General features: G+C 51.4%; 2 protein-coding genes across 2 annotated transcripts in view; one reads left to right on the forward strand and one right to left on the reverse strand.

Annotated features, from left to right (window-relative positions):
* The first annotated feature begins 333 nt into the window (after window positions 1-333).
* On the forward strand, window positions 334-10,376 carry LOC120919120 (cytochrome b-245 chaperone 1 homolog). Its single transcript, XM_040331142.1, has 7 exons — window positions 334-417; window positions 3,051-3,148; window positions 4,686-4,727; window positions 6,219-6,292; window positions 7,299-7,395; window positions 8,290-8,434; window positions 10,239-10,376. Exons 2-7 carry the CDS (start codon window positions 3,064-3,066, stop codon window positions 10,360-10,362), a joined length of 567 nt encoding a protein of 188 aa, XP_040187076.1. The 5' UTR covers window positions 334-417; window positions 3,051-3,063; the 3' UTR covers window positions 10,363-10,376.
* Window positions 10,377-14,568: 4,192 nt separating this feature from the next.
* Window positions 14,569-24,267, reverse strand: part of HEXD (hexosaminidase D) — a 32,684-nt gene continuing 22,985 nt past the window's right edge. Inside the window, exons 8-13 of the mRNA XM_040331143.1 lie at window positions 23,971-24,166; window positions 21,655-21,737; window positions 21,354-21,432; window positions 17,987-18,088; window positions 15,937-16,026; window positions 14,569-14,881 (exon numbers count right to left, since the gene is read on the reverse strand). Of these exons, the coding sequence (XP_040187077.1) occupies window positions 14,701-14,881; window positions 15,937-16,026; window positions 17,987-18,088; window positions 21,354-21,432; window positions 21,655-21,737; window positions 23,971-24,166 (731 nt within the window). The 3' untranslated portion in view covers window positions 14,569-14,700. The remainder of the gene's footprint in view (window positions 14,882-15,936; window positions 16,027-17,986; window positions 18,089-21,353; window positions 21,433-21,654; window positions 21,738-23,970; window positions 24,167-24,267) is intronic.

Below are 24,267 nucleotides of genomic sequence, written 5' to 3' on the forward strand. Positions count from 1 at the left end.
GCTCTACGCTCGGCGAGGGAGCGCGCCTAATTTAAATGATTCCCGCCCCCGGCGGGATCATTTACATTGCGCGCGCTTACGCCGGGCAATTTTGCCGGCGCGCCCTCGCAATTTATGGAGCTACTGCTCCGTGAATCGAGGGCAGCGCAAAATAATTGCGTGGGCGCAGGGCAAAATCGTTGCCCTGTGCCTCCGCAAATAAAACGCAAATGTACCTGAATCCGGGCCAGTGTTTCTTTTTTGCACATTTGAAATTGTTATGGAAGGTGGACAGCGCCCCCTGGTGAGGGATTGCGGTACTGGAGGGGAGTCAGAGGGTGGAGGTGAAGCCAGGGTGTTTCCTCCAATCTCCCAGCATGCCTCTGGCTGTGCAGTGTGTGGCTGGCTGGGGAAGTTGCTGGAGGTTCAGGCAGGCAGGTGAGTGGTGGAGATTTGTAGGGACTGGGGAGCTGTGTGGCCCCTGGGGGCCCCCTGGTATCCTGCACTTCCCCAGGGAAGGGGGGGGGGGAGGGGATGATTTCCTTTTGTTTGTTGCAGCCCCTCCGGCACATCTGGCTGGGGCTCTCCCTGCGTCTCACATTCTGATGTCACAATTTCAGTTGGATTTTTGGTTTTCGATTTCCGGCATCCGGGATTTTTAGGAAAGGGGGGCTGGGATCGGTTAAAGGCGATTTTATTTGCTGGCGATTCTGCGGAATGCTAACCCTGTACGACGCAGGTCACCCCCAATGCCCCCCCGGGAATGCATGGTTACACATGTAGCCATAGCATCTGAGCAATCATTTTGGATTTGATTGGGGGGGGGGGGGGGGGTACAAACCTTCTAAACAGCCAGTTTACTGTCCTTCAGGCTTTTGGGGGGCCGCACTGTGACATGTGGGAGTAAACAGTGCCCCATCATTGGTGTCAGTGGGGGGAATAGCGTCCCATCATTGGTGTCAGTGGGAGGAATAGTGCCCCGTCATTGGTGTCAGATGGGGGGAATAGTGTCCCATCATTGGTGTCAGTGGGAGGAATAGTGTCCCATCATTGGTGTCAGTGGGAGGAATAGTGTCCCATCATTGGTATCAGTGGGGGGAATAGTGTCCCATCATTGGTGTCAGTGGGAGGAATTGTGTCCCATCATTGGTGTCAGTGGGAGGAATAGTGTCCCATCATTGGTGTCAGTGGGAGGAATAGTGTCCCCATCATTGGTGTCAGTGGGAGGAATAGTGTCCCATCATTGGTGTCAGTGGGGGGAATAGTGTCCCATCATTGGTGTCAGTGGGAGGAATAGTGTCCCATCATTGGTGTCAGTGGGAGGAATAGTGTCCCATCATTGGTGTCAGTGGGAGGAATAGTGTCCCATCATTGGTGTCAGTGGGAGGAATAGTGTCCCATCATTGGTGTCAGTGGGAAGAATAGTGTCCCATCATTGGTGTCAGTGGGAAGAATAGTGTCCCATCATTGGTGTCAGTGGGAGGAATAGTGTCCCATCATTGGTGTCAGTGGGAGGAATAGTGTCCCATCATTGGTGTCAGTGGGAGGAATAGTGTCCCCATCATTGGTGTCAGTGGGAGGAATAGTGTCCCCATCATTGGTGTCAGTGGGAGGAATAGTGTCCAGTCATTGGTGTCAGTGGGAGGAATAGTGTCCCATCATTGGTGTCAGTGGGGTGAATAGTGTCCCATCATTGGTGTCAGTGGGAGGAATAGTGTCCAGTCATTGGTATCAGTGGGAGGAATAGTGTCCCATCATTGGTGTCAGTGGGAGGAATAGTGTCCCATCATTGGTGTCAGTGGGAGGAATAGTGCCCCATCATCGGTGTCAGTGGGAGGAATAGTGTCCCATCATTGGTGTCAGTGGAAGGAATAGTGTCCCATCGTTGGTGTCAGTGGGAGGAATAGTGTCCCATCATTGGTGTCAGTGGGAGGAATAGTGTCCCATCATTGGTATCAGTGGGAGGAATAGTGTCCCATCATTGGTGTCAGTGGGAGGAATAGTGTCCCATCATTGGTGTCAGTGGGAGGAATAGTGTCCCATCATTGGTGTCAGTGGGAGGAATAGTGTCCCATCATTGGTGTCAGTGGGAGGGATAGTGTCCCGTCATTGGGGGGGATAGTGCCCCGCCGACTGCCGCCCTCCGGTGCCCCGCCGACTAAGGCCGCCCGACAGAAGTTCTAACCCTTTGCCGCTATAAGGCTCTGTTCACATCTAGGCATTTCTGGGCGTTTTTCTGCTCTAATAACGCCCAACAAGACAAATCCCATTCATTTCATTGGCCCCTGTTCACATCTGATTGTTCTGTCGCCTGAAGCAAAACGCCCGTCACTCAAACGTCAGGAGCTTCTTTTTTTGGCAGATTACAGATTGGTCTGTACAAAAAACGCCTGTAAAATAGCAACGCCTTGACGTGAACGGAGCCGAAGACTTTACAGACACTTTACAGATTTGATATGAGACCGCGTGACGCGGCGAAGAAACGTGCTCTGTAATAAGGTGACAACGCTCTGTCCTGGCCACTCAGGGGCGCTCTTGTGTTGTCAGCCTGGATTAAGACGCATTACACAAGCAGACAGGAAGTCGCTGCAACAAAGGATGATTAGAAGAAAATATGCATTATAAATGGTGGTTCAGCCAGTGGCAGTGCGTTCGTAAACGGCGCAGGAACGCCGCCCCCCTCTCTCCTGGCACCGCTCTATCACCATAGATAGATTCATACAATGCATAAATCTATGGTCGCCGCTGACGCCCCCTATTCATGTGCCCTGAATTACACCGGCCATAGGCTCTAATAGGCGCCCAAAAATGTGAATAGTGGCTGCCATGCTGGTTCCCAGAGCAGAACTTCTACTACAATAAAACTTCCTCCTTCTCTTCTGGTTCCTCTTCCTGGTCACCCCCCCTCCCCCTCCTCCTCCTCCTCGCTCAGCTTTACCAGAAAGCCGGATGTGGCCGTTACACAACACCGAATATTGAATGCCGGAGATAAAAACCTCCACAGATAGGGGGCTGCACTCCATACGGGGGTGTTGGGGGTCCGGGGTCATTCCTTCTCTTTTGTCTTCCAGGATTGAGGCAGCCATGTATATGCAAGTGGAGAGCCAGTCGGGGACCCGGATACACCTCAAGAGGAACCCCAGCATCCGCTCTTGGTCCCTTTTGGTTGGTGAGTTTAACTTTTTATTATCATAGAATTTATTTAGCACCAGCTAAGGGAGGACTGGCGGCTGTCCGCGGGGGGCAGGAGGACTGGCGGCTGTCCGCAGGGGGCAGGAGGACTGGCGGCTGCCTGCGGGGGCAGGAGGACTGGCGGCTGCCTGCGGGGGCAGGAGGACTGGCGGCTGCCTGCGGGGGCAGGAGGACTGGCGGCTGTCTGCGGGGGCAGGAGGACTGGCGGCTGTCTGCGGGGGCAGGAGGACTGGCGGCTGTCTGCGGGGGCAGGAGGACTGGCGGCTGTCTGCGGGGGCAGGAGGACTGGCGGCTGTCTGCGGGGGCAGGAGGACTGGCGGCTGTCTGCGGGGGCAGGAGGACTGGCGGCTGTCTGCGGGGGCAGGAGGACTGGCGGCTGTCTGCGGGGGCAGGAGGACTGGCGGCTGTCTGCGGGGGCAGGAGGACTGGCGGCTGTCTGCGGGGGCAGGAGGACTGGCGGCTGTCTGCGGGGGCAGGAGGACTGGCGGCTGTCGGCGGGGGCAGGAGGACTGGCGGCTGCCCGCGGGGGCAGGAGGACTGGTGTCTGTCGGCGGGGGGGGCAGGAGGACTGGCGGCAGGGGCAGGAGGACTGGCGGCTGTCGGCGGGGGCAGGAGGACTGGCGGCAGGGGCAGGAGGACTGGCGGCTGTCGGCGGGGGCAGGAGGACTGTCGGCGGGGGCAGGAGGACTGGCGGCTGTCGGCAGGGGCAGGAGGACTGCCGGCTGTCGGCGGGGGCAGGAGGACTGGCGGCTGTCTGCGGGGGCAGGAGGACTGGCGGCTGTCCGCGGGGGGCAGGAGGACTGGCGGCTGTCCGCGGGGGGCAGGAGGACTGGCGGCTGCCCGCGGGGGGCAGGAGGACTGGTGGCTGTCGGCAGGAGGACTGGCGGCTGTCAGCAGGGGGGCAGGAGGACTGACGGCTGCCCGCGGGGGGCAGGAGGACTGTATTGGGTTATATATTGTGTTTTTTACACAATATTTACACTTCCGGACCGCCACACGACTATATACGTTGGAACTTTGAAGAGTGATAGCTCCCCTAACCCCGGTATTTTATTCTCTAGGGTGTTAGAAAAAAAATGGGTTAGGGTAGCTGATGATTGGAATAAACTACCAGCAGAGGTAGCGACACAGTCAACAGTAAATAGCTTCAAACATGCCTGGGATAAACCTAAACCTATAGCCAGACAACAAAGTTCACGCCCCCCCCCCCCAAAAAAAAAACAAAAAAACGGTCAGACTCGATGGACTATTCATTCTTTTTCTGCTGTTACTTTTCTTTAGGTTTCTGTGGTTCTATGTATTTTTTATTTTCTTTTTTTCCCCAAAAAATTGCTTTTGAAAAACTGTCAGATAAAAAATAGCGACAACCGCCATTTTTTTCTCTAGGGCGTCTGCTAAAAAAATTAAAATATATATATATATATAACATTTGGGGGTTCGAAGTAATTTTCTCGCTAACAATTCAGATTTTTAAGAATCACTTGTGTATTAATACAGCTGTTTGTCTCTCTTAGCGATCTCTTCGGTGGGGCTGGCAGCTGCGTTCTACAGCACAGGTAAGTTCCCCGTGACTACATATTGTCCTTTATCTTATAGTGGAAGTCCAGCTTTTTAGTTCACTTTTAATACACTATATTTCCAAAAGTATTGGGACACCTGCCTTTACACAGGAACTTTAATGGCGCCCCAGTCTTAGTCCGGAGGGTTCAATATTGAGTTGGCCCCGCCCCTTTGCAGCTATAACACCTTCAACTCTTCTGGGAAGGCCGTCCCCAAGGTTTAGGGGTGTGTCTATGGGAAGGCCGTCCACAAGGTTTAGGGGTGTGTCTATGGGAAGGCCGTCCACAAGGTTTAGGGGTGTGTCTATGGGAAGGGCGTCCACAAGGTTTAGGGGTGTGTCTATGGGAAGGCCGTCCACAAGGTTTAGGGGTGTGTCTATGGGAAGGTTTGACCATTCTTCCAGGAGAGCATTTGTGAGGTCAGGCGCTGATGTTGGACAAGAAGGCCTGGCTCGCTGTCTCCGCTCGCATTGATCTCAAAGGTGTTCCATCGGGTTGAGGTCAGGACTCTGTGCAGGTCAGCCAAGTTCCCCCACCCCAAACTCGCTCCTCCATGTCTTTATGGACCTTGCTTTGTGCACTGGTCCAAACCATTTAGTGGAGGGGGAATTAAGGTGTGTAGGGGGGAGAATTATGGTGTGGGGGGAGGGGGAGAATTATGGTGTAGGGGGGATTATGGTGTGGGGGAGGGGGGATTATGGTGTGGGGGGTTGTTTTTCAGGGGTTGGGCTTGGCTACTTATTTCTAGTGAAGGCAACTCTTAAGGCGTCGGCATACCAAGATGTCTTTGACAATTTCATGCTCCCAACTTTGTGGGAGGAGTTTGGGGACGGCCCCTCCCTGTTCCTACATGACTGCGCACACAAAGCAAGGTCCATAAAGACATGGATAACTGAGTTTGGGGTGGAGGAATTTGACTGGCCTGCACAGAGTCCTGACCTCAACCCGATAGAACACCTTTGGGATGAATTAGAGAGGAGACTGCGAGCCAGGCCTTCTCGTCCAACATCAGTGCCTGACCTCACAGATGCTCTTCTGGAAGAATGGTCAAACATTCCCATAGACACCCTCCTAAACCTTGTGGACCGCCTTCCCAGAAGAGGTGAAGGTGTAATAGCTGCAAAGGGCGGAGCCAACTCAATATTGAACCCTCCGGACTGAGACTGGGATGCCATTAAAGGTCATTGGTGTGTAAAGGCCGGCGTCCCAATACTTTTGGTAATATAGTGGTGTTAATTTGGGCCAAGAGCTCCTCTTCCCGCACCCAGGAATGGAATGATTTCCGATTTCTAGGGTTAGCAGTTTGAAATTCTGCCCCCTACAGGGGGGGAGGGGATTACCAGTCGCACCACAGTGGCTTCTTCACCTTTTAGATTCGGTTATTTTTCATTGGCTCTCGCGTTTCATTTAAAAATCTTGAATCATAAATGATTTTCTCTTGGTTTGGTGTTTGTTTTTTGTATTGACTTCTCGTGGTTTTTCCTCCAGACTCCTTTGCATGGAAGCTCTTCTATGTGGCCGGTTGTTTCTTTGTGGCGATCCAGAATTTAGAAGATTGGGAGGTAAGTCCATTGTATCCAAACCTGAGAGTTTTCTTCATGTGGATTTCCAGCCCAAAGTAAAATAACGAAGGGTGGAAGTGCCAAGATATGAAAAAACACAAAACAAAAAATCCCCCCACTGTCACCAAGGATGGGGCACAGTTCCTGCCCCTTGAGGCCAAGGATGGGGCACAGTTCCTGCCCCTTGAGGCCAAGGATGGGGCACAGTTCCTTCCCCTTGAGGCCAAGGATGGGGCTCAGTTCCTTCCCCTTGAGGCCAAGGATGGGGCACAGTTCCTTCCCCTTGAGGCCAAGCGTGGGGCACAGTTCCTGCCCCTTGAGGCCAAGGGTGGGGCACAGTTCCTTCTCCTTGAGGCCAAGGGTGGGGCACAGTTCCTGCCCCTTGAGGCCAAGGATGGGGCACAGTTCCTTCCCCTTGAGGCCAAGGATGGGGCACAGTTCCTTCCCCTTGAGGCCAAGGGTGGGGCACAGTTCCTTCCCCTTGAGGCCAAGGGTGGGGCACAGTTCCTTCCCCCTGAGGCCAAGGGTGGGGCACAGTTCCTGCCCCTTGAGGCCAAGGATGGGGCACAGTTCCTTCCCCCTGAGGCCAAGGATGGGGCACAGTTCCTTCCCCCTGAGGCCAAGGATGGGGCACAGTTCCTTCCCCTTGAGGCCAAGGATGGGGCACAGTTCCTTCCCCTTGAGGCCAAGGATGGGGCACAGTTCCTGCCCCTTGAGGCCAAGGATGGGGCACAGTTCCTCCCCATTGAGGCCTAAAAACAAATTCATATCCCTTAAAATTGTATTTTATTGGGATTTTATGTGAGACACAAAGTGTCACATAATTGTGAAGTGGAAGGAAAACGATACAAATAAATATGTGAAAAGTGTGGGGGGAGGGGCATTTGTATTCAGCCCCCTTTACTCTGATGATAATGGTTTTCAATTTTTTTTTAAAACAATTGCTTTTTAATTCCAGCCGTCCCTTTTAGTAATTCATTTTTTTTCCTCCTTTTTATTTTTATAGGAAGCCATATTTGACAAGCGGGAAAAGAAGGCCATCTTAAAATCATTCAGCTTGTACAAGAAATTGCTGACGATGTGTCAAGGAGGCGAGGAACAAGGTAGGGGGTGTCGTTGGTAGGGGGTGTGGGTGTCGTTAGTAGGGGGTGTGGGTGTCGTTGGTAGGGGGGTGTCGGTGTTGTTGGTAGGGGGTGTATCGGTGTTGTTGGTAGAGGGTGTCGGTGTTGTTGGTAGAGGGTGTCGGTGTTGTTGGTAGGGGGTGTTGGTGTTGTTGGTAGGGGGTGTGGGTGTCGTTGGTAGGGGGTGTGGGTGTTGTTGGTAGGGGGTGTGGGTGTCGTTGGTAGGGGGTGTCGTTGGTAGATGGTGTCGTTGGTAGGGGGTGTCGTTGGTAGGGGGTGTCGGTGTCGTTGGTAGGGGGTGTCGTTGGTAGGGGGTGTCGGTGTCGTTGGTAGGGGGTGTCGGTGTTGTTGGTAGGGGGTGTCGGGGTTGTTGTTGGTAGGAGGTGTTGGGGGTTGTTGGTAGGGGGTGTCGGTGTCGTTGGTAGGGGGTGTCGGTGTCGTTGGTAGGGGGTGTCGTTGGTAGGGGGTGTCGTTGGTAGGGGGTGTCGTTGGTAGGGGGTGTCGTTGGTAGGGGGTGTCGTTGGTAGGGGGTGTCGTTGGTAGGGGGTGTCGGTGTCGTTGGTAGGGGGTGTCGTTGGTAGGGGGTGTCGGTGTTGTTGGCAGGGGGTGTCGTTGGTAGGGGGTGTCGGTGTCGTTGGTAGGGGGTGTCGTTGGTAGGGGGTGTCGGTGTTGTTGGCAGGGGGTGTCGTTGGTAGGGGGTGTCGGTGTCGTTGGTAGGGGGTGTCGGTGTTGTTGGTAGGGGGTGTTGTTGGTAGGGGGTGTCGGTTTTGCACTCCGGAGCGGGTGACATTTGGGGTCACGGATTGTATTTTGTGAATTGTCACTCGCGATGAACTCCTTTTGACGGTAAAATCTCGCTGTTCTTCCTTTTTGCAGCGGTGGTTCTCCTCAGTGAGATAAGAGACATCAGCGTCCAAGAGGAGAAAGTGAAATATTTCGGGAAGGGCTACCTTCTCGTCTTACGTCTTCTGACGGGAATATCCCACCCGCTCACCCAGAGTGCAGTACTGGGAGGACGGAGGTGAGTTAAGAGTCATTTCCAGCTCAATCCAATGAGATCCTTGAAGGGTCCTTCTAGAGCCGCACAATAAATCATTAAAAAATCGCAATCTCGATTCAACCCCCCCCCCCCCCCCCCCCCCTCACCTCAAGATCTCTAATGCAGAATTTTCCGATTCTTTCATGTAACAAGTGTAGAGACTTTTCTCCTCACTCAGCCAAGTTTTTAACAACATTGTCTGTGTTAGTAGATAAGTAGAAACATTGTAACTCTTCCTTCTTACATCAAAGGGATAAAACTTCTGTGTGTAAATTCTGGAAGTTTAACCCCTTAAAGTCTTAGGGCCAGTTCACATCAGATGCAGTTCTGTTTTTCTTTCTGCACCAATACAGTCAGTTTCTGCCCCGGGAACTGACTGCATGGTGTGAACTAGAGCCATTGGAATACGTGGAAAACGCGGAACAAGAGCACACGGAACTGCGTCTGGTGTGAACTAGCACTAAACGTTTTTCTGACACCTCCAAAGTTAAAAATCAGAATTTTTTTGCTCGAAAATTACTTGGAACCCCCAAACATTATATATATATATATATATATATATATATATATATATATATATATATATATATATATAAACCTCGGGATTGCGAGTAGCGCGGTTAACGAGTGCTTCGCAATTCAAGCACTGCATTTAAAAAAAATCGTGGCTCGGTTTGCGAGTGTTGTCTCGCAAAACGAGCAGGATTCAGGCCAAAGCACTGTGCAGTACCGCTTTTGGTCTGAGATGGGGGGCGCTGGAGACAAACGTCGCCGATCGGCACCACGGAAAGGCCCGGGGACAGCATGGCTGACCTCGGCAAATCTCGAGTAGGAAGTCTTTCTGAGGTTTGCCGAGGTCAGCCGAAGTGTCCTCGGGCCTTTTCGGAAGTTTTTGAGACTCTCCGGTGTCCCCCCACCCGCCTCCTGGCTGCATGTGGTATTGCATCCCATTGAAGTCAATGTGGAACAAATTATTTTCGTTTCCATTGACTTCAATGGGGAAACTTGCTTTGATATGCGAGTGCTTTGGATTACGAGTGTTCTCCTGGAACGGATTATACTCGTAATCCAAGGTTCCACTGTATATATATTTTTTAGCAGAGACCCTAGGGCAAGGATCCTCAAACTATGGCCCTCCAGCTGTTGTAGAACTACACATCCCATGAGGCATTGTAACACACTGACATTCACAGACATGACTAGGCATGATGGGAATTGTAGTTCCTGAACACCTGGAGGGCCGTAGTTTGAAGACCCATGCCCTAGGGAATAAAAAGGCGATTGTTGAAATATTTTATGTCACGCTGTATTTGCCCAGCGGTCTTTCAAACACAATTTTTTGAGAAAAAATACACCTCAATGAATAAAAAAAAACAAAAAAAAGAACAGTAAAGTTAGCCCAATTTTTTTGTTTAATGTGAAAGATGATGTTACGCCGCGAGAATTGTGATCTGTCTTCTAAGCCAGGGATGTGCAATTAGCGGACCTCCAGCTGTTGCAGAACTACAAGTCCCATGAGGCATAGCAAGACTCTGACAACTACAAACATGACACCCAGAGGCATGATGGGACTTGTAGTTTTGCAACAGCTGGAGGTCCGCTAATTGCAGATCACTGTTCTAAGCAAAAAAAATAGCGATTCTCATTTTGGCCAGAATTGCGCGGCTCTAGGCCCTTCCCCCTCCTTGTGTAAAGCTTTGTGAATGGCTTCTATAGTTCCAAACTCTCCATTGGGCAAAGGTTTGCGTTGCCTAATATTTTATATCCTAAAATCTTTCTCCTGTAGTGACGTGGAAGCCGTGGCCAAACTCCTGACCAACTTCCTGGAACTAGACTTGGCGGGGTTCCACTCCAGGATAGACGAGGAGAGCAGCGACAGCGAGGAAGCCTTGGACAAGGATGACGAATGAGTCCCCCCCCCCCCCCCCCCCAGGAAAGTTGTGTCACGTGAGCTGTTCGCCCGTCTAAGATAATCTCCCATGGCAACAGATAACCCGCCCACCTGGTGACATCACAGCTCACGAATGCTTTTGCGATGACCACATCCTTAAACTTTGCGGTCCATCAAGCTGGTCAACTTTTCTTTTATTATTTGTGTTTTTTTTACCCAAATTATTCTTTGCACTATTTTTATTGCTTTACCTCCTGTGCCTTTTGATGGATGTGCCTTCGTTCAATTCCAAATGTTTTTTTAAAGACGCAAACCAAATGGACACGTGGATCAGTGTTCCATCTTCTGGAAGTCTGGTTCTGTGGATCAGTGTTACATCTTCTGGAAGAAATACTCCAGTCTGGTTCTGTGGATCTGTAGACTACGGGGCCACCTAAGTATCTTCCACCAGAGCTCACCGGCAATGGATATTCCATGTTTGATTTCTCGGTTCCTCATGTGGTGCCGTCTAGCAGAGCCGGACTTACCATTGGGCTTGTCCGGGCTCGAGCCCATGGGCCCCACCCGTGCTAATGAGGCAATTATTCCCCTTGCCGAGGCCGACGATGGGGCAATTATTCCCCTTGCCGAGGCCGACGATGGGGCAATTATTCCCCTTGCCGAGGCCGACGATGGGGCAATTATTCCCCTTGCCGACGATGGGGCAATTATTCCTGTTTTAGAGGCCAAAAATTGGGCATTATTCCTCTGACTCCCTAGCCAATCGGGTCTCGGGACCCGCTTCCTGATTGGCTGGGAGGAAAATTGGGAAGACTTTAGCGAATATTAATTTTCTATTGTCACACAAGTGGGTGGGTTCGGGGCACAATGCCCTGCACCCCGAGCCCACCCTTATTGTTTTTAAGCCTATTAGAGCCTCTGGCTCTAATCACATGCTTAAAAAAAAAGCGTTGTGGCTAGGCACATAGATTAGGTGGGCGGCGCCCCTTATGGATGAGACGCCACTGGTTAAATGAAGGAACGGACCCACCTATGGCCAGCTTTACGCTGCCTTCTCAATGTTGGCACGACTTTGCTGGCTGGGATTCATAAAAAGAAAACGGAAACATAAAAACGGAACGTCCGTGACTCGGCGCTTATGGAAATCACGTTTGATCGATATGGTACGCGTTTCGCTTGTTACAAACATGCGCAGGGTTCTGGGCCTCTGGCCACAAGCTGGAGAGTATTAGTTGTAGGAATTTTTTTTTTTTTTTATGTATAATTTATGCTTAAAAAGGGTACGTGTCCTTTAAGACAAAGTGTGCTCATTGTTTTTGCCCCTTCCGCTGACCTAAGTACCCCCTCCCCCCCCAACTTCCCCTCCACAGATGCCTACTTACCGCAGTATGGCGCCAATGGTTGTTTACATCCAGCGCCTTCACAATGCCTGTGTTACCCATAGGCTAGAACTAGCCATAGACACAGTGTCGAGATAAAGTCTTCTAGAGCCCGGGGCGAACATGCCAAATTGTGCCCCCCGAAGATGTATGAGCATTATGTGTCAGCAAAACCCCCCCCCATAAAAATCAAGCTCTAATCTGATGTAAACAAACAGCGGCACCACAACCAACAGATTGAGGTTCCCATGGGGGGAAGGGGAGGGATTAATTTAGATCAGGGCAAGAAGGATAAATGCGCGTTGTTTTGGCGCGCCGGACCCTTTGATAACAAGTCATCACTTTGTATTACTTGAAACTATGCAGCCAGTGTGTGTAATTAAATATTATGTTTTTATACAGCAAATAAAGTATTAAAAGATGATCCTGATAAACAGCAGGCGACTTTTATTTGGGATCTCGGGGGGGGGGGGGGGCTAAACCCAGGAGCCTGCAGTCACTATATCTGGTCTCCCCAGGAGCCTGCAGTCACTATATCTGGTCTCCCCAGGAGCCTGCAGTCACTAGATCTGGTCTCCCCAGGAGCCTGCAGTCACTAGATCTGGTCTCTCCAGGAGCCTGCAGTCACTATATCTGCTCTCCCCAGGAGCCTGCAGTCACTATATCTGATCTCCCCAGGAGCCTGCAGTCACTATATCTGGTCTCCCCAGGAGCCTGCAGTCACTATATCTGGTCTCCCCAGGAGCCTGCAGTCACTATATCTGGTCTCCCCAGGAGCCTGCAGTCACTATATCTGGTCTCCCCAGGAGCCTGCAGTCACTATATCTGGTCTCCCCAGGAGCCTGCAGTCACTAGATCTGGTCTCTCCAGGAGCCTGCAGTCACTATATCTGCTCTCCCCAGGAGCCTGCAGTCACTATATCTGGTCTCCCCAGGAGCCTGCAGTCACTAGATCTGGTCTCCCCAGGAGCCTGCAGTCACTAGATCTGGTCTCTCCAGGAGCCTGCAGTCACTATATCTGCTCTCCCCAGGAGCCTGCAGTCACTATATCTGCTCTCCCCAGGAGCCTGCTGTCACTATATCTGATCCCCCCAGGACTCTGCAGTCACTATATCTGGTCTCCCCAGGAGCCTGCTGTCACTATATCTCCTCTCCCCAGGACTCTGCAGTCACTATATCTGCTCTCCCCAGGAGCCTGCAGTCACTATATCTGGTCTCCCCAGGAGCCTGCAGTCACTATATATGGTCTCCCCAGGAGCCTGCAGTCACTAGATCTGATCTCCCCAGGAGCCTGCAGTCACTATATCTGGTCTCTCCAGGAGCCTGCAGTCACTATATCTGCTCTCCCCAGGAGCCTGCAGTCACTATATCTGATCTCCTCAGGATCATCCTCTGCAGGTCCTTGTTCACGCACTTCCTGTTATAAGGCGACAACGCTCATAATTGAGCTCCTATGTTTTCACCCTTTCACATAAGCTTCCAGGGGAGAGTGTAAAATAGCTGTGCTGACATACCCCCACAGGCCTGGTCTACCCAGAGCCGTCTTTAACACAGCTGCCCCGGGCCCAGTCATTGTTGTGTGGCCCAAAACAGCTGCCCCTTGAGCCCGCACAGCCCTCAAATAGTTGATATTCGGGAGGGTCCAATCAGTATTAAAGACGGCCCTGGGTCTACTGCTGTCACTACCAGAAAGCTGGTCCTGGACGATATACAGCCAACAAGCTGTGCAGAGGAGGAATGCCCCCCCCCCCCCCAGACAAACCTGCCCTTTATCCACTGACTAGATGTGCTCCAATTGTGGAGACTCAGAACTATAGAGATAGGACCGCAGTATACAGAGGAACCTTGAGGAGGCGCTGTGGCTTTCACATAGACCGTTGTGCCCAAAGGCTTGCACCCCCTGGCAGAAATGTTGGCATTGTTATTGAAAATATGCCGGATCATGCCAAAAAAACTCTTTTATTTTCGGATAGTGATGATATGAAGACATTTATTATCACGGAGTTGTTTGGCCCCTTTTTAAATCCTAATGATAACAGAAATCCCCAAATGATGTCCCCGATAAAAAGTTTCCATCCCCCGGAATGTTTGGCCTTGGTACAGACACACAAGGTGGCACACACGGGTTACAATGGCAAATAAATGTTAATTTCCCACATCTGTGGCTTTTTAATACCTTCTCGCCCCCGGCATATAGCGGACTAACGGATGGGCGGGGTTTTACCGTTCTGACTGGACGTCATCCGACGTCCTTCATAACAGACCGCTTGTGCAAGATTGTGTCATATACATTAGGGTTGTCCCGATACCGATACTAGTATCGGTATCGGGACCGACTCCGAGTATTTGCGGGAGTACTTGTACTCCCGCAAATGCCCCCGATGCCTCATCCGATACTCGCCTCCCCCCCCCCGCCGCATCCCCGCTGCCTGGTTAATACGCGCGGGGAACATTACAGCTTTCATTTGAATAGCTGTAGTGTTTCCCGCCGCGTATAGACACTCCCATTGGTCGGGTGAACTGTCCAATTCCGAGCAAGGGGGAGTGTCTATACGCAGCGCGAAAAACTACAGCTATTCAAATGAAAGCTGTAATGTTCCCCGCCCGTATTAACCAAGCGGCGGCGCGGCAGCATGTAGGTATGGGGGACATGGCTGCATATATGGGGGGACATGGCTGCATATATGGGGGGACATGGCTGCATATATGGGGGGACATGGCTGCATATATGGGGGGACATGGCTGGATATGGGGGGGGGACATGGCTGCATATATGGGGGGGACATGGCTGCATATATGGGGGGGACATGGCTGCATTTGTGGGGGGACATGGCTGCATTTGTGGGCATTTGGGGACACATTTAAAAAAAAAAGTATCGGTACTTGTACTCGGTCCAACCCTAATATACATTTAAGATATCGTAAATAAAATATCGATCCCCCATCAATCACTTTACACGTATGTTGTCTCAGATCCGATTATTGCGCCGTATCGCCTCCTACGTCCATGGCGGTGTTCAGATCTTCCACCAATTCCTGAAGCTGCTGGTAATGCGGCAAGGCGTTCTCTTCCAGCCATTCCTCCACTGTGGCCGGCGGAAATATCCGGAGCATGGCCGCCTGCAGATCCTCCAATAAAGATGTCCATTTGGACAAAAGGCTAAAGTTGTAAAGAGAAAAAAGATAATTTGCTTTATTAATACATTTTGCTTATATTTAACCTTCCTTGGTCCCGCCCCCTCCGTCTCCCCAACCTCATCAACTTGCTTTAAAGCGTGTTACCCTAAAAAAATGTTTTATCCTGTTCCCTTAACCACTTAAGACCCGGACCTTTAGGCAGCTAAAGGACCCGGCCAGTTTTTGCGATTCGGCACTGCGTCGCTTTAGCTGACAACTGCGCGGTCGTGCGACGTGGCTCCTAAACAAAATTAGCGTCCTTTTTTCCCACAAATAGAGATTTCTTTTGGTGGTATTTGATCACCTCTGCGGTTTTTATTTTTTGCGCTAGAAACAAAAATAGAGCGTCAATTTCGAAAAAAATGCTATATTTTTTACTTTTTGCTATAATAAATATCCCCCAAAAATATATATATAAAAAAAAGAAATCCTCAGTTTAGGTCGATACGTATTCTTCTACCTATTTTTGGTAAGAAAAAACGCAATAAGCGTTTATCGATTGGTTTGCGCAAAATTTATAGCGTTTACAAAATAGGGGATAGTTTTATTGCATTTTTTTTTTTTACTAGTAATGGTGGCGATCAGCGATTTTTTTCGTGACTGCGTCATTATGGCGGACACTTCGAACAATTTTGACACATTTTTGGGACAAGGTGTTACAACAGCGAATTAATATTTGCTGTTGTAACACTGATCCTCAATCCGGCCAATCAGAACCGTTTTCTGATTGGCCAAAAAGAGAAGACTCCAGATTGGCCGCCGAGAAGCAGGGAGGAAACGGAGGCCGCTGCCACGGAAACCCGTCGAGAGCAGGAGAACGGGAGGCCGTTGCTGAGCAAGGGAAGCCGCGATGGGGTAAGTGTCGGAGGCACACCGTTTAATGCCGCCCCCCCAAAAAAAAAAATTCCACCGGCCGCCACTGGATTTGTGTATAAAAAAAGCACCAGAAAGAGGAAAAGGTCTGCACCCCCCCCGTACCTAAACCATGAGAGCAATACCCCGGGGTGATCAGATCAGCGAATGACCCGTATTCATTACCTGACAGCTTGCGGCTCAATCTGCTGCACCATGATGGGGTGGAGGCGTTTTCTCTTCCTGTGAAAATGGCTGAACCAGCCCGTCACAAACCTGCAAATAGAAGACGAGATACAGTCGCTTGGGGTGTCTTCCACCCAATGGGCGCCCTCAATCCTCACTCCCTGCACCGCTTGGGGTGTCTTCCACCCAATATGCCCCCTCAATTCTCACTCCCTGCACCGCTTGGGGTGTCTTCCACCCAATGGGCCCCCTCAATCCTCACTCCCTGCACCGCTTGGGGTGTCTTCCACCCAATAGGCCCCCTCAATCCTCACTCCCTGCACCGCTTGGGGGTGTCTTCCACCCAATGGGCCCCCTCAATCCTCACTCCCTGCACCGCTTGGGGGTGTCTTCCACCCAATGGGCCCCCTCAATCCTCACTCCCTGCACCGCTTGGGGTGTCTTCCACCCAATGGGCCCCCTCAATCCTCACTCCCTGCACCGCTTGGGGTGTCTTCCACCCAATGGGCACCTCAATCCTCACTCCCTGCACCGCTTGGGGTGTCTTCCACCCAATGGGCCCCCTCAATCCTCACTCCCTGCACCGCTTGGGGTGTCTTCCATCCAATGGGCCCCCTCAATCCCCACTCCCTGCACCGCTTGGGGTGTCTTCCACCCAATGGGCCCCCTCAATCCTCACTCCCTGCACCGCTTGGGGTGTCTTCCACCCAATGGGCCCCCTCAATCCTCACTCCCTGCACAGCTTGGGGTGTCTTCCACCCAATGGGCCCCCTCAATCCTCACTCCCTGCACCGCTTGGGGTGTCTTCCATCCAATGGGCCCCCTCAATCCTCACTCCCTGCACCGCTTGGGGTGTCTTCCATCCAATGGGCCCCCTCAATCCTCACTCCCTGCACCGCTTGGGGTGTCTTCCACCCAATGGGCCCCCTCAATCCTCACTCCCTGCACCGCTTGGGGTGTCTTCCACCCAATGGGCCCCCTCAATCCTCACTCCCTGCACCGCTTGGGGTGTCTTCCATCCAATGGGCCCCCTCAATCCTCACTCCCTGCACCGCTTGGGGTGTCTTCCACCCAATGGGCCCCCTCAATCCTCACTCCCTGCACCGCTTGGGGTGTCTTCCACCCAATGGGCCCCCTCAATCCTCACTCCCTGCACAGCTTGGGGTGTCTTCCACCCAATGGGCCCCCTCAATCCTCACTCCCTGCACCGCTTGGGGTGTCTTCCACCCAATGGGCCCCCTCAATCCTCACTCCCTGCACCGCTTGGGGTGTCTTCCACCCAATGGGCCCCCTCAATCCTCACTCCCTGCACCGCTTGGGGTGTCTTCCACCCAATGGGCCCCCTCAATCCTCACTCCCTGCACCGCTTGGGGTGTCTTCCACCCAATGGGCCCCCTCAATCCTCACTCCCTGCACCGCTTGGGGTGTCTTCCACCCAATGGGCCCCCTCAATCTTCACTCCCTGCACCGCTTGGGGTGTCTTCCATCCAATGGGCCCCCTCAATCCTCACTCCCTGCACCGCTTGGGGTGTCTTCCACCCAATGGGCCCCCTCAATCCTCACTCCCTGCACCGCTTGGGGTGTCTTCCACCCAATGGGCCCCCTCAATCCTCACTCCCTGCACCGCTTGGGGTGTCTTCCATCCAATGGGCCCCCTCAATCCTCACTCCCTGCACCGCTTGGGGTGTCTTCCATCCAATGGGCCCCCTCAATCCTCACTCCCTGCACCGCTTGGGGTGTCTTCCACCCAATGGGCCCCCTCAATCCTCACTCCCTGCACCGCTTGGGGTGTCTTCCACCCAATGGGCCCCCTCAATCCTCACTCCCTGCACACAGCGAGGAAAAAGAAATCAATGGGCATTGCCTGCAAAGCGCTTTTAACTCTTTATTCGGCCGCTAGCGGGGGTTAAAAGCGCCTCACTAGCCGCTGAAAAGCGCCTCTAAAACGCTGGTAAAGCGTCGCTAATACTAGTGGCGCTGTACTGCCAACGCGGCGGCACCGTCAGTGTGAAAGGGCCCTCAGGGGGACGTATTTAGAAGAAGGACTTACTTGTCGTCGTCCAGAAACTCTTTTGTGGGCGTCTTCAGGTAGAATATGAATTGGGTGATGAGCTCCAGAACCTCGCTGCCGGGGAAACCGCCTGACACCTCGCTGTCACCAAACATACAGAAAAATAAAACACACAGCGAATTAATACACACCTCAAAGTTGGAAATGGCGAACATCCACACTGGGACTGCGGCCGCGTTTTAGCGGCACTTTAGCGCTGTTTAATCTACGCTTTTCGCCCGCTAGCGGGGCGCTTTTAGCCCCAAAGAAGGCGCTACAAACGCCCATGTTGCGGCGCTTCCCAAAGTGCTTTTCAGGCGATTTGGAGGCGCTGCCCATTCATTTCAATGGGCAGGGGCGTTATGGGAGCGCCAAACACAGCGCTCCAAAACCGCCTCAAAGATGCTGCTTGTAGGACTTTTCCTAACGTCCCGCAAGCGCACCGCCCCGGTGTGAAAAGTCGCACTGAAATGAATGGGAGGCGCTTTTCAGACGCTATTTAGAGGCCATTTCTAGCGCTAAAACGCCTGAAAACCGCCTCAGTGTGAAATGGTCTAAAGGAGAAGTACAGCCAAAGCTTGTGGGGTTCGTTCTGCACTCCTGTGACTCGTTTTCAGCAGACAGCGGGCTGAATTCCTCTCTCTGCTGACGTCACAGAAGTCCAGGCTTTGCGTCATCGCGACCACACAGTCAGGATCCGCCCAGATCCCTGGACCGGCCCCCGGCTCAGCCTCTCAGTGAGCCGGCCACTCCGCCCCCTCCACAGCCCAGCGCTCCAGTGAGCGTGGAAGGGGGGCGGGGGGCAGAGCAGAAAGCCAGTGACTGACAGTCAGCAGCTCTCTGCCCATGAAGCTCTGAGAACTGAGCAATCGGCGGTGTTTGATCGCTCGGTTCTTAGTGTTGGAGGTGCTGGGGGGACAGATGCAGCACCCACCTAGGTAAGTATGAATAAAAAATAAAAATAAAACAGAAAGCCAAAAACATCTTTATCATTATGGAGCTTCCCTTCAACCACTTTGCATATTATTTTATATATATACTGTGATTCTGTACTTGCCAAATATGCTGCAGAAATCTCCCTCCACTGAAGTCTGGCTGCAGCCATTTTAACTGTGGGCAGCTGAAGCTGATGCCTGTTCACTTCTTGGATTTACACAGAGGGACACCTCCATTTCTGCAGCTCTCATTGGCCCTCTTATGACTCATCCCCCCTCCCTTCCTGGCAAACTCTCAGGGGAGAGAGAGCTGTGCATGATGTCATAAGCCTAGGCTAATGACTAGACAAGAAACAGGAAGTGGGCTGTATAAGGAAACAGGAAGTGAGCTGTATAAAGAAACAGGAAGTGGGCTGTATAAAGGAACAGAACGTGGGTTGTATAAGGAAACAGGACGTGGGCTGTATAAGGAAACAGAACGTGGGTTGTATAAGGAAACAGGACGTGGGCTGTATAAGGAAACAGGACGTGGGCTGTATAAGGAAACAGGACGTGGGCTGTATAAGGAAACAGGAAGTGGGCTGTATAAGGAAACAAGACGTGGGCTGTATAAGGAAACAAGACGTGTGCTGTATAAAGAAACAGGACGTGGGCTGTATAAGGAAACAGAAAGTGGGCTGTATAAGAAAACAGGACGTGGGCTGTATAAGGAAACAGGAAGTAGGCTGCATAAGGAAACAGGACGTGGGCTGCATAGGGAAACAGGACGTGGGCTGCATAGGGAAACAGGACGTGGGCTGCATAGGGAAACAGGACGTGGGCTGTATAAGGAAACAGGACGTGGGCTGTATAAGGAAACAGGACGTGGGCTGTATAAGGAAACAGGACGTGGGCTGCATAGGGAAACAGGACGTGGGCTGTATAAGGAAACAGAACGTGGGCTGTATAAAGAAACAGGACGTGGGCTGTATAAGGAAACAGAAAGTGGGCTGTATAAGGAAACAGGAAGTAGGCTGTATAAGGAAACAGGACGTGGGCTGCATAGGGAAACAGGACGTGGGCTGCATAGGGAAACAGGACGTGGGCTGTATAAGGAAACAGGACGTGGGCTGTATAAGGAAACAGGACGTGGGCTGTATAAAGAAACAGGACGTGGGCTGTATAGGAAAACAGGACGTGGGCTGCATAGGGAAACAGGACGTGGGCTGCATAGGGAAACAGGACGTGGGCTGCATAGGGAAACAGGACGTGGGCTGCATAGAGAAACAGGACGTGGGCTGCATAGGGAAACAGGACGTGGGCTGTATAAAGAAACAGGACGTGGGCTGTATAAAGAAACAGGACGTGGGCTGTATAAGGAAACAGAAAGTGGGCTGTATAAGGAAACAGGAAGTAGGCTGTATAAGGAAACAGGACGTGGGCTGCATAGGGAAACAGGACGTGGGCTGCATAGGGAAACAGGACGTGGGCTGTATAAGGAAACAGGACGTGGGCTGTATAAGGAAACAGGACGTGGGCTGTATAAAGAAACAGGACGTGGGCTGTATAGGAAAACAGGACGTGGGCTGCATAGGGAAACAGGACGTGGGCTGCATAGGGAAACAGGACGTGGGCTGCATAGGGAAACAGGACGTGGGCTGCATAGAGAAACAGGACGTGGGCTGCATAGGGAAACAGGACGTGGGCTGTATAAAGAAACAGGACGTGGGCTGTATAAAGAAACAGGACGTGGGCTGTATAAGGAAACAGGACGTGGGCTGTATAAGGAAACAGGACGTGGGCTGTATAAGGAAACAGGAAGTGGGCTGTATAAAGAAACAGGAAGTGGGCTGCATAAGGAAACAGCAAGTGGGCTGTATAAGGAAACAGGAAGTGAGCTGTATAAGGAAACAGGAAGTGGGCTGTATAAAGAAACAGGACGTGGGCTGTATAAGAAAACAGGACGTGGGCTGTATAAGGAAACAGGACGTGGGCTGTATAAGGAAACAGGACGTGGGCTGTATAAGGAAACAGGACGTGGGCTGTATAAGGAAACAGGACGTGGGCTGTATAAGGAAACAGGACGTGGGCTGTATAAGGAAACAGGACGTGGGCTGTATAAGGAAACAGGACGTGGGCTGTATAAGGAAACAGGAAGTGGGCTGTATAAGGAAACAGGAAGTGGGCTGTATAAGGAAACAGGACGTGGGCTGTATAAGGAAACAGGACGTGGGCTGTATAAGGAAACAGGACGTGGGCTGTATAAGGAAACAGGAAGTGGGCTGTATAAGGAAACAGGAAGTGGGCTGTATAAGGAAACAGGAAGTGAGCTGTATAAGGAAACAGGAAGTGGGCTGTATAAGAGATTTACTGGCAGAAAATAAAATGTTTTACTATCCAAAGTCATAACAACAACAAGAGGAGAATATTTAATAGATGGAAAGAGGCCTTACCTCATGTAGTTTTCCACATCCAGGGTTGTCATTCCCAGGATGCCTTGCACAGTGGCTGCGGTGCGATTAGAAAAAGATCCTAGGGGGGGGGAGAGAGAGACCCAATGAGGTGACTCTAAAGAGTGACCCCGACTCTAAAGCTACGCGTGCGCCAACAACTCTCCTAAACGCACGCAGGCAAGCGAGTTGACGTTTGTACATTACAGTGCGTTTCCATGCATTTTTACTACCTAATCCATGACATCATCAATCTGTGACATCATCAATCCGTGACATCATCAGGCGTTACAAAGTCCCGTACCTTCTTTTAGAGTCTGCAGACAGATGGCGAGTGACGGAATTCCGACCGGCAACATCTCGCAGAGGACGGAGAAATGATCGTAGCTGAAAGACAAAACCGCACTTCACAAAATTGTGCAACTTGGGACTGCAAAGTCGCATGACGAGTCGCACCCCTCCCCCCCCATTATTTCCAATGAGTACCGGTCATATCTGTGCGACTTCAAGTCCCTGGACTACTTTGATGCGACTTGAGGTCCACAGACCTCTAAATTACACAGGCGTTGCTTCAAGTCGCATCAAAATCAGGGCAAAAAGATCAGCAAAGTCGTGTGACTTTCAGTGTGAAAGGGGCCTCAGTCATCAAACTGTCATTCAGAGACATGGGGGAGGGGAGGGGGATTTACTAAAACTGGATCACTCAGAATCTGGTGCAGCTCTGCAGAGTAACCAATCAGCTTCAACCTCCAGCTTGTTGAACCCCTTCTCGCTCGGCCTATTGTAAAATGACGGCCCTATTATCCTGGGAGGATGCCGAATGACGTCCTCCTAGAACAGTGGTTCTCAACCATTTAGTGCCGTGACCCCTTGATAAAACTTCCCAAGTTGTGGGGACCCCTAACAGTAAAATTATTTCCGGAGCATGGGTTGTCAGCACCCAAGGCAAAACAAGTAATTTGCGCCCCTAACCCATGGAAATTTAGCGCTCCCTGAGTCCCCCCTACTCGTACAGTATTAAAACCCTCATAAGGTACATTTTAGGATATACTATTCTTTCTCTTTGTTCTCCTCTTTTTCTCTTTTATCTCTCGCTATCCTAATTACTTGTTTTTCCCCCCATTCCTCTCTCTAGCCTTTTTTCTTGTTTTATCTCTTATTCTTTCTCTCACTTTTTATTTCTTCCTCCCCCTCTTTTCCTCTCCCTTCCACATATTCTCTATTTTAATTCCTTCTCTTATGCCCTGTACACACGATCGGTACGTGTGATGAAAATGGACCGATGGATTTTTTCATCAGATATCCGATGAAGCTGACTTTCATCAGTATTGCCTACACACCATCGGTTAAAAATCCGATCGTGTCCAACGCGGTGACTTAAAATACAACGACGTGCCTAGAAAAATTAAGTTCAATGCTTCCGAGCATGCGTCAACTTGATTCTGAGTATGCGTGGATTTTTGACTGATGGATTTCCCCACAGACGATCTTTTTTTTCTACCGATGAAAACCGTCCATCGGTCCATAGTGTTACCCAGTGTGTCTCCGACCTTGTGGTGTCTCGTAGCAGTGACACCTATGCGGAAATCAGGAGATAGGGTCTCCTCCGGCCCCTCCCACCTCACAATCCTCACCAGTCAGCGGACCTCTAGTCTCTGCCCCCCAGCCACGCCGTGAACTGAATGTGCCCCTGCGAAGAGGCTGAGTGGGCGATCGTGTGCTCCAGAAACAGCCCAGCTGGGTGGCCACCGGCTCCAGAGACAGCCCTGCTGAGCAGCTGCAAGAAGGCTGGGAGAGTGGTGCAGGCTTCAGGAACAGCCCAGGATTTGGTGACCCCTGGCAAGTCATCATTTGACCCCCGAGGGGGTCCCGACCCCCAGGTTGAGAACCACTGTCCTAGAATCACACGCCCACCCCACAGACACGGCCAATGGCAGATCACTGTACCGGCCCTCTGCTGGTACCATGTGATCACTGTGACCAATCACAGCAGAAAAAAAAAAAAAGACAATTGAATACAATGAAAGGCCTTTCATTGTGTACTATTGTGATGAGCTCTGTGATTGGTCACAGTGATCACATGGTACAGAAAAGGCCAATCACAGCAGAAAAAAAAGACAATTGAATACAATGAAAGGCCTTTCATTGTGTACTAATGTGATGAGCTCTGTGATTGGTCACGGTGATCACATGGTACAGAAAAGGCCAATCACAGCAGGGAAAAAAGACAATTAAATACAATAAAAGGCATTTCATTGTGTACTATTGTGATGAGCTCTGTGATTGGTCACAGTAATCACAAGGTGACTGGGGAAGGATCTTCAGCGCACAGCCTGTGATTGACAGCCTCAGCTCTGTTCCAGTGTGAAAGGGGGGGGTGTCCCTTCCAATCAGCTCTCCTCACTGACCTCTGCAGTGTGTAATTTCTGCTCCCTGCCCTCATTTTTTCTGAACGCTCAGACAAGCTTTATAATTCTGAACGGATGCAGAGAAGAGAAGGCAGCAGATAAACAGGTGCAAATTACATAGGAGTTGTTCCATCTCTGTGCATCACCTGAGGCCAGTCATCTTACTGGGTGTATGGAAGGATTTACAACATGGCTGCCCTTCATGTACTTACCGCTGCCACCCCGTCAGCGCCAGTCCTTGCAGAACGCCTTGAGGGACTCTCTGGGCCACCCGCTGCCAACATTTGTGGTTTTCCAGGTGATTCCCGATGAGGGTCAGCTGTTGGGTGGGGCCGGTGGCACCTTTAAAAGCGCTGGCCAACCAGATCTTGTGGAAACCGCACTGCCAGTATTTCTCGATCAGAGCAGCTGCGGGGGAGGCAACAAAATAAAGTCGGTCACTGGGGGGCGCTAATAAAAAAAGAGTCTTTAGCGTTACACAACTCTCCATAGTGCAATATCTCAGAAAG

Source organism: Rana temporaria, chromosome 12, assembly GCF_905171775.1.
Source record: "Rana temporaria chromosome 12, aRanTem1.1, whole genome shotgun sequence".
Classification (NCBI taxonomy): Eukaryota; Metazoa; Chordata; class Amphibia; order Anura; family Ranidae; genus Rana; species Rana temporaria.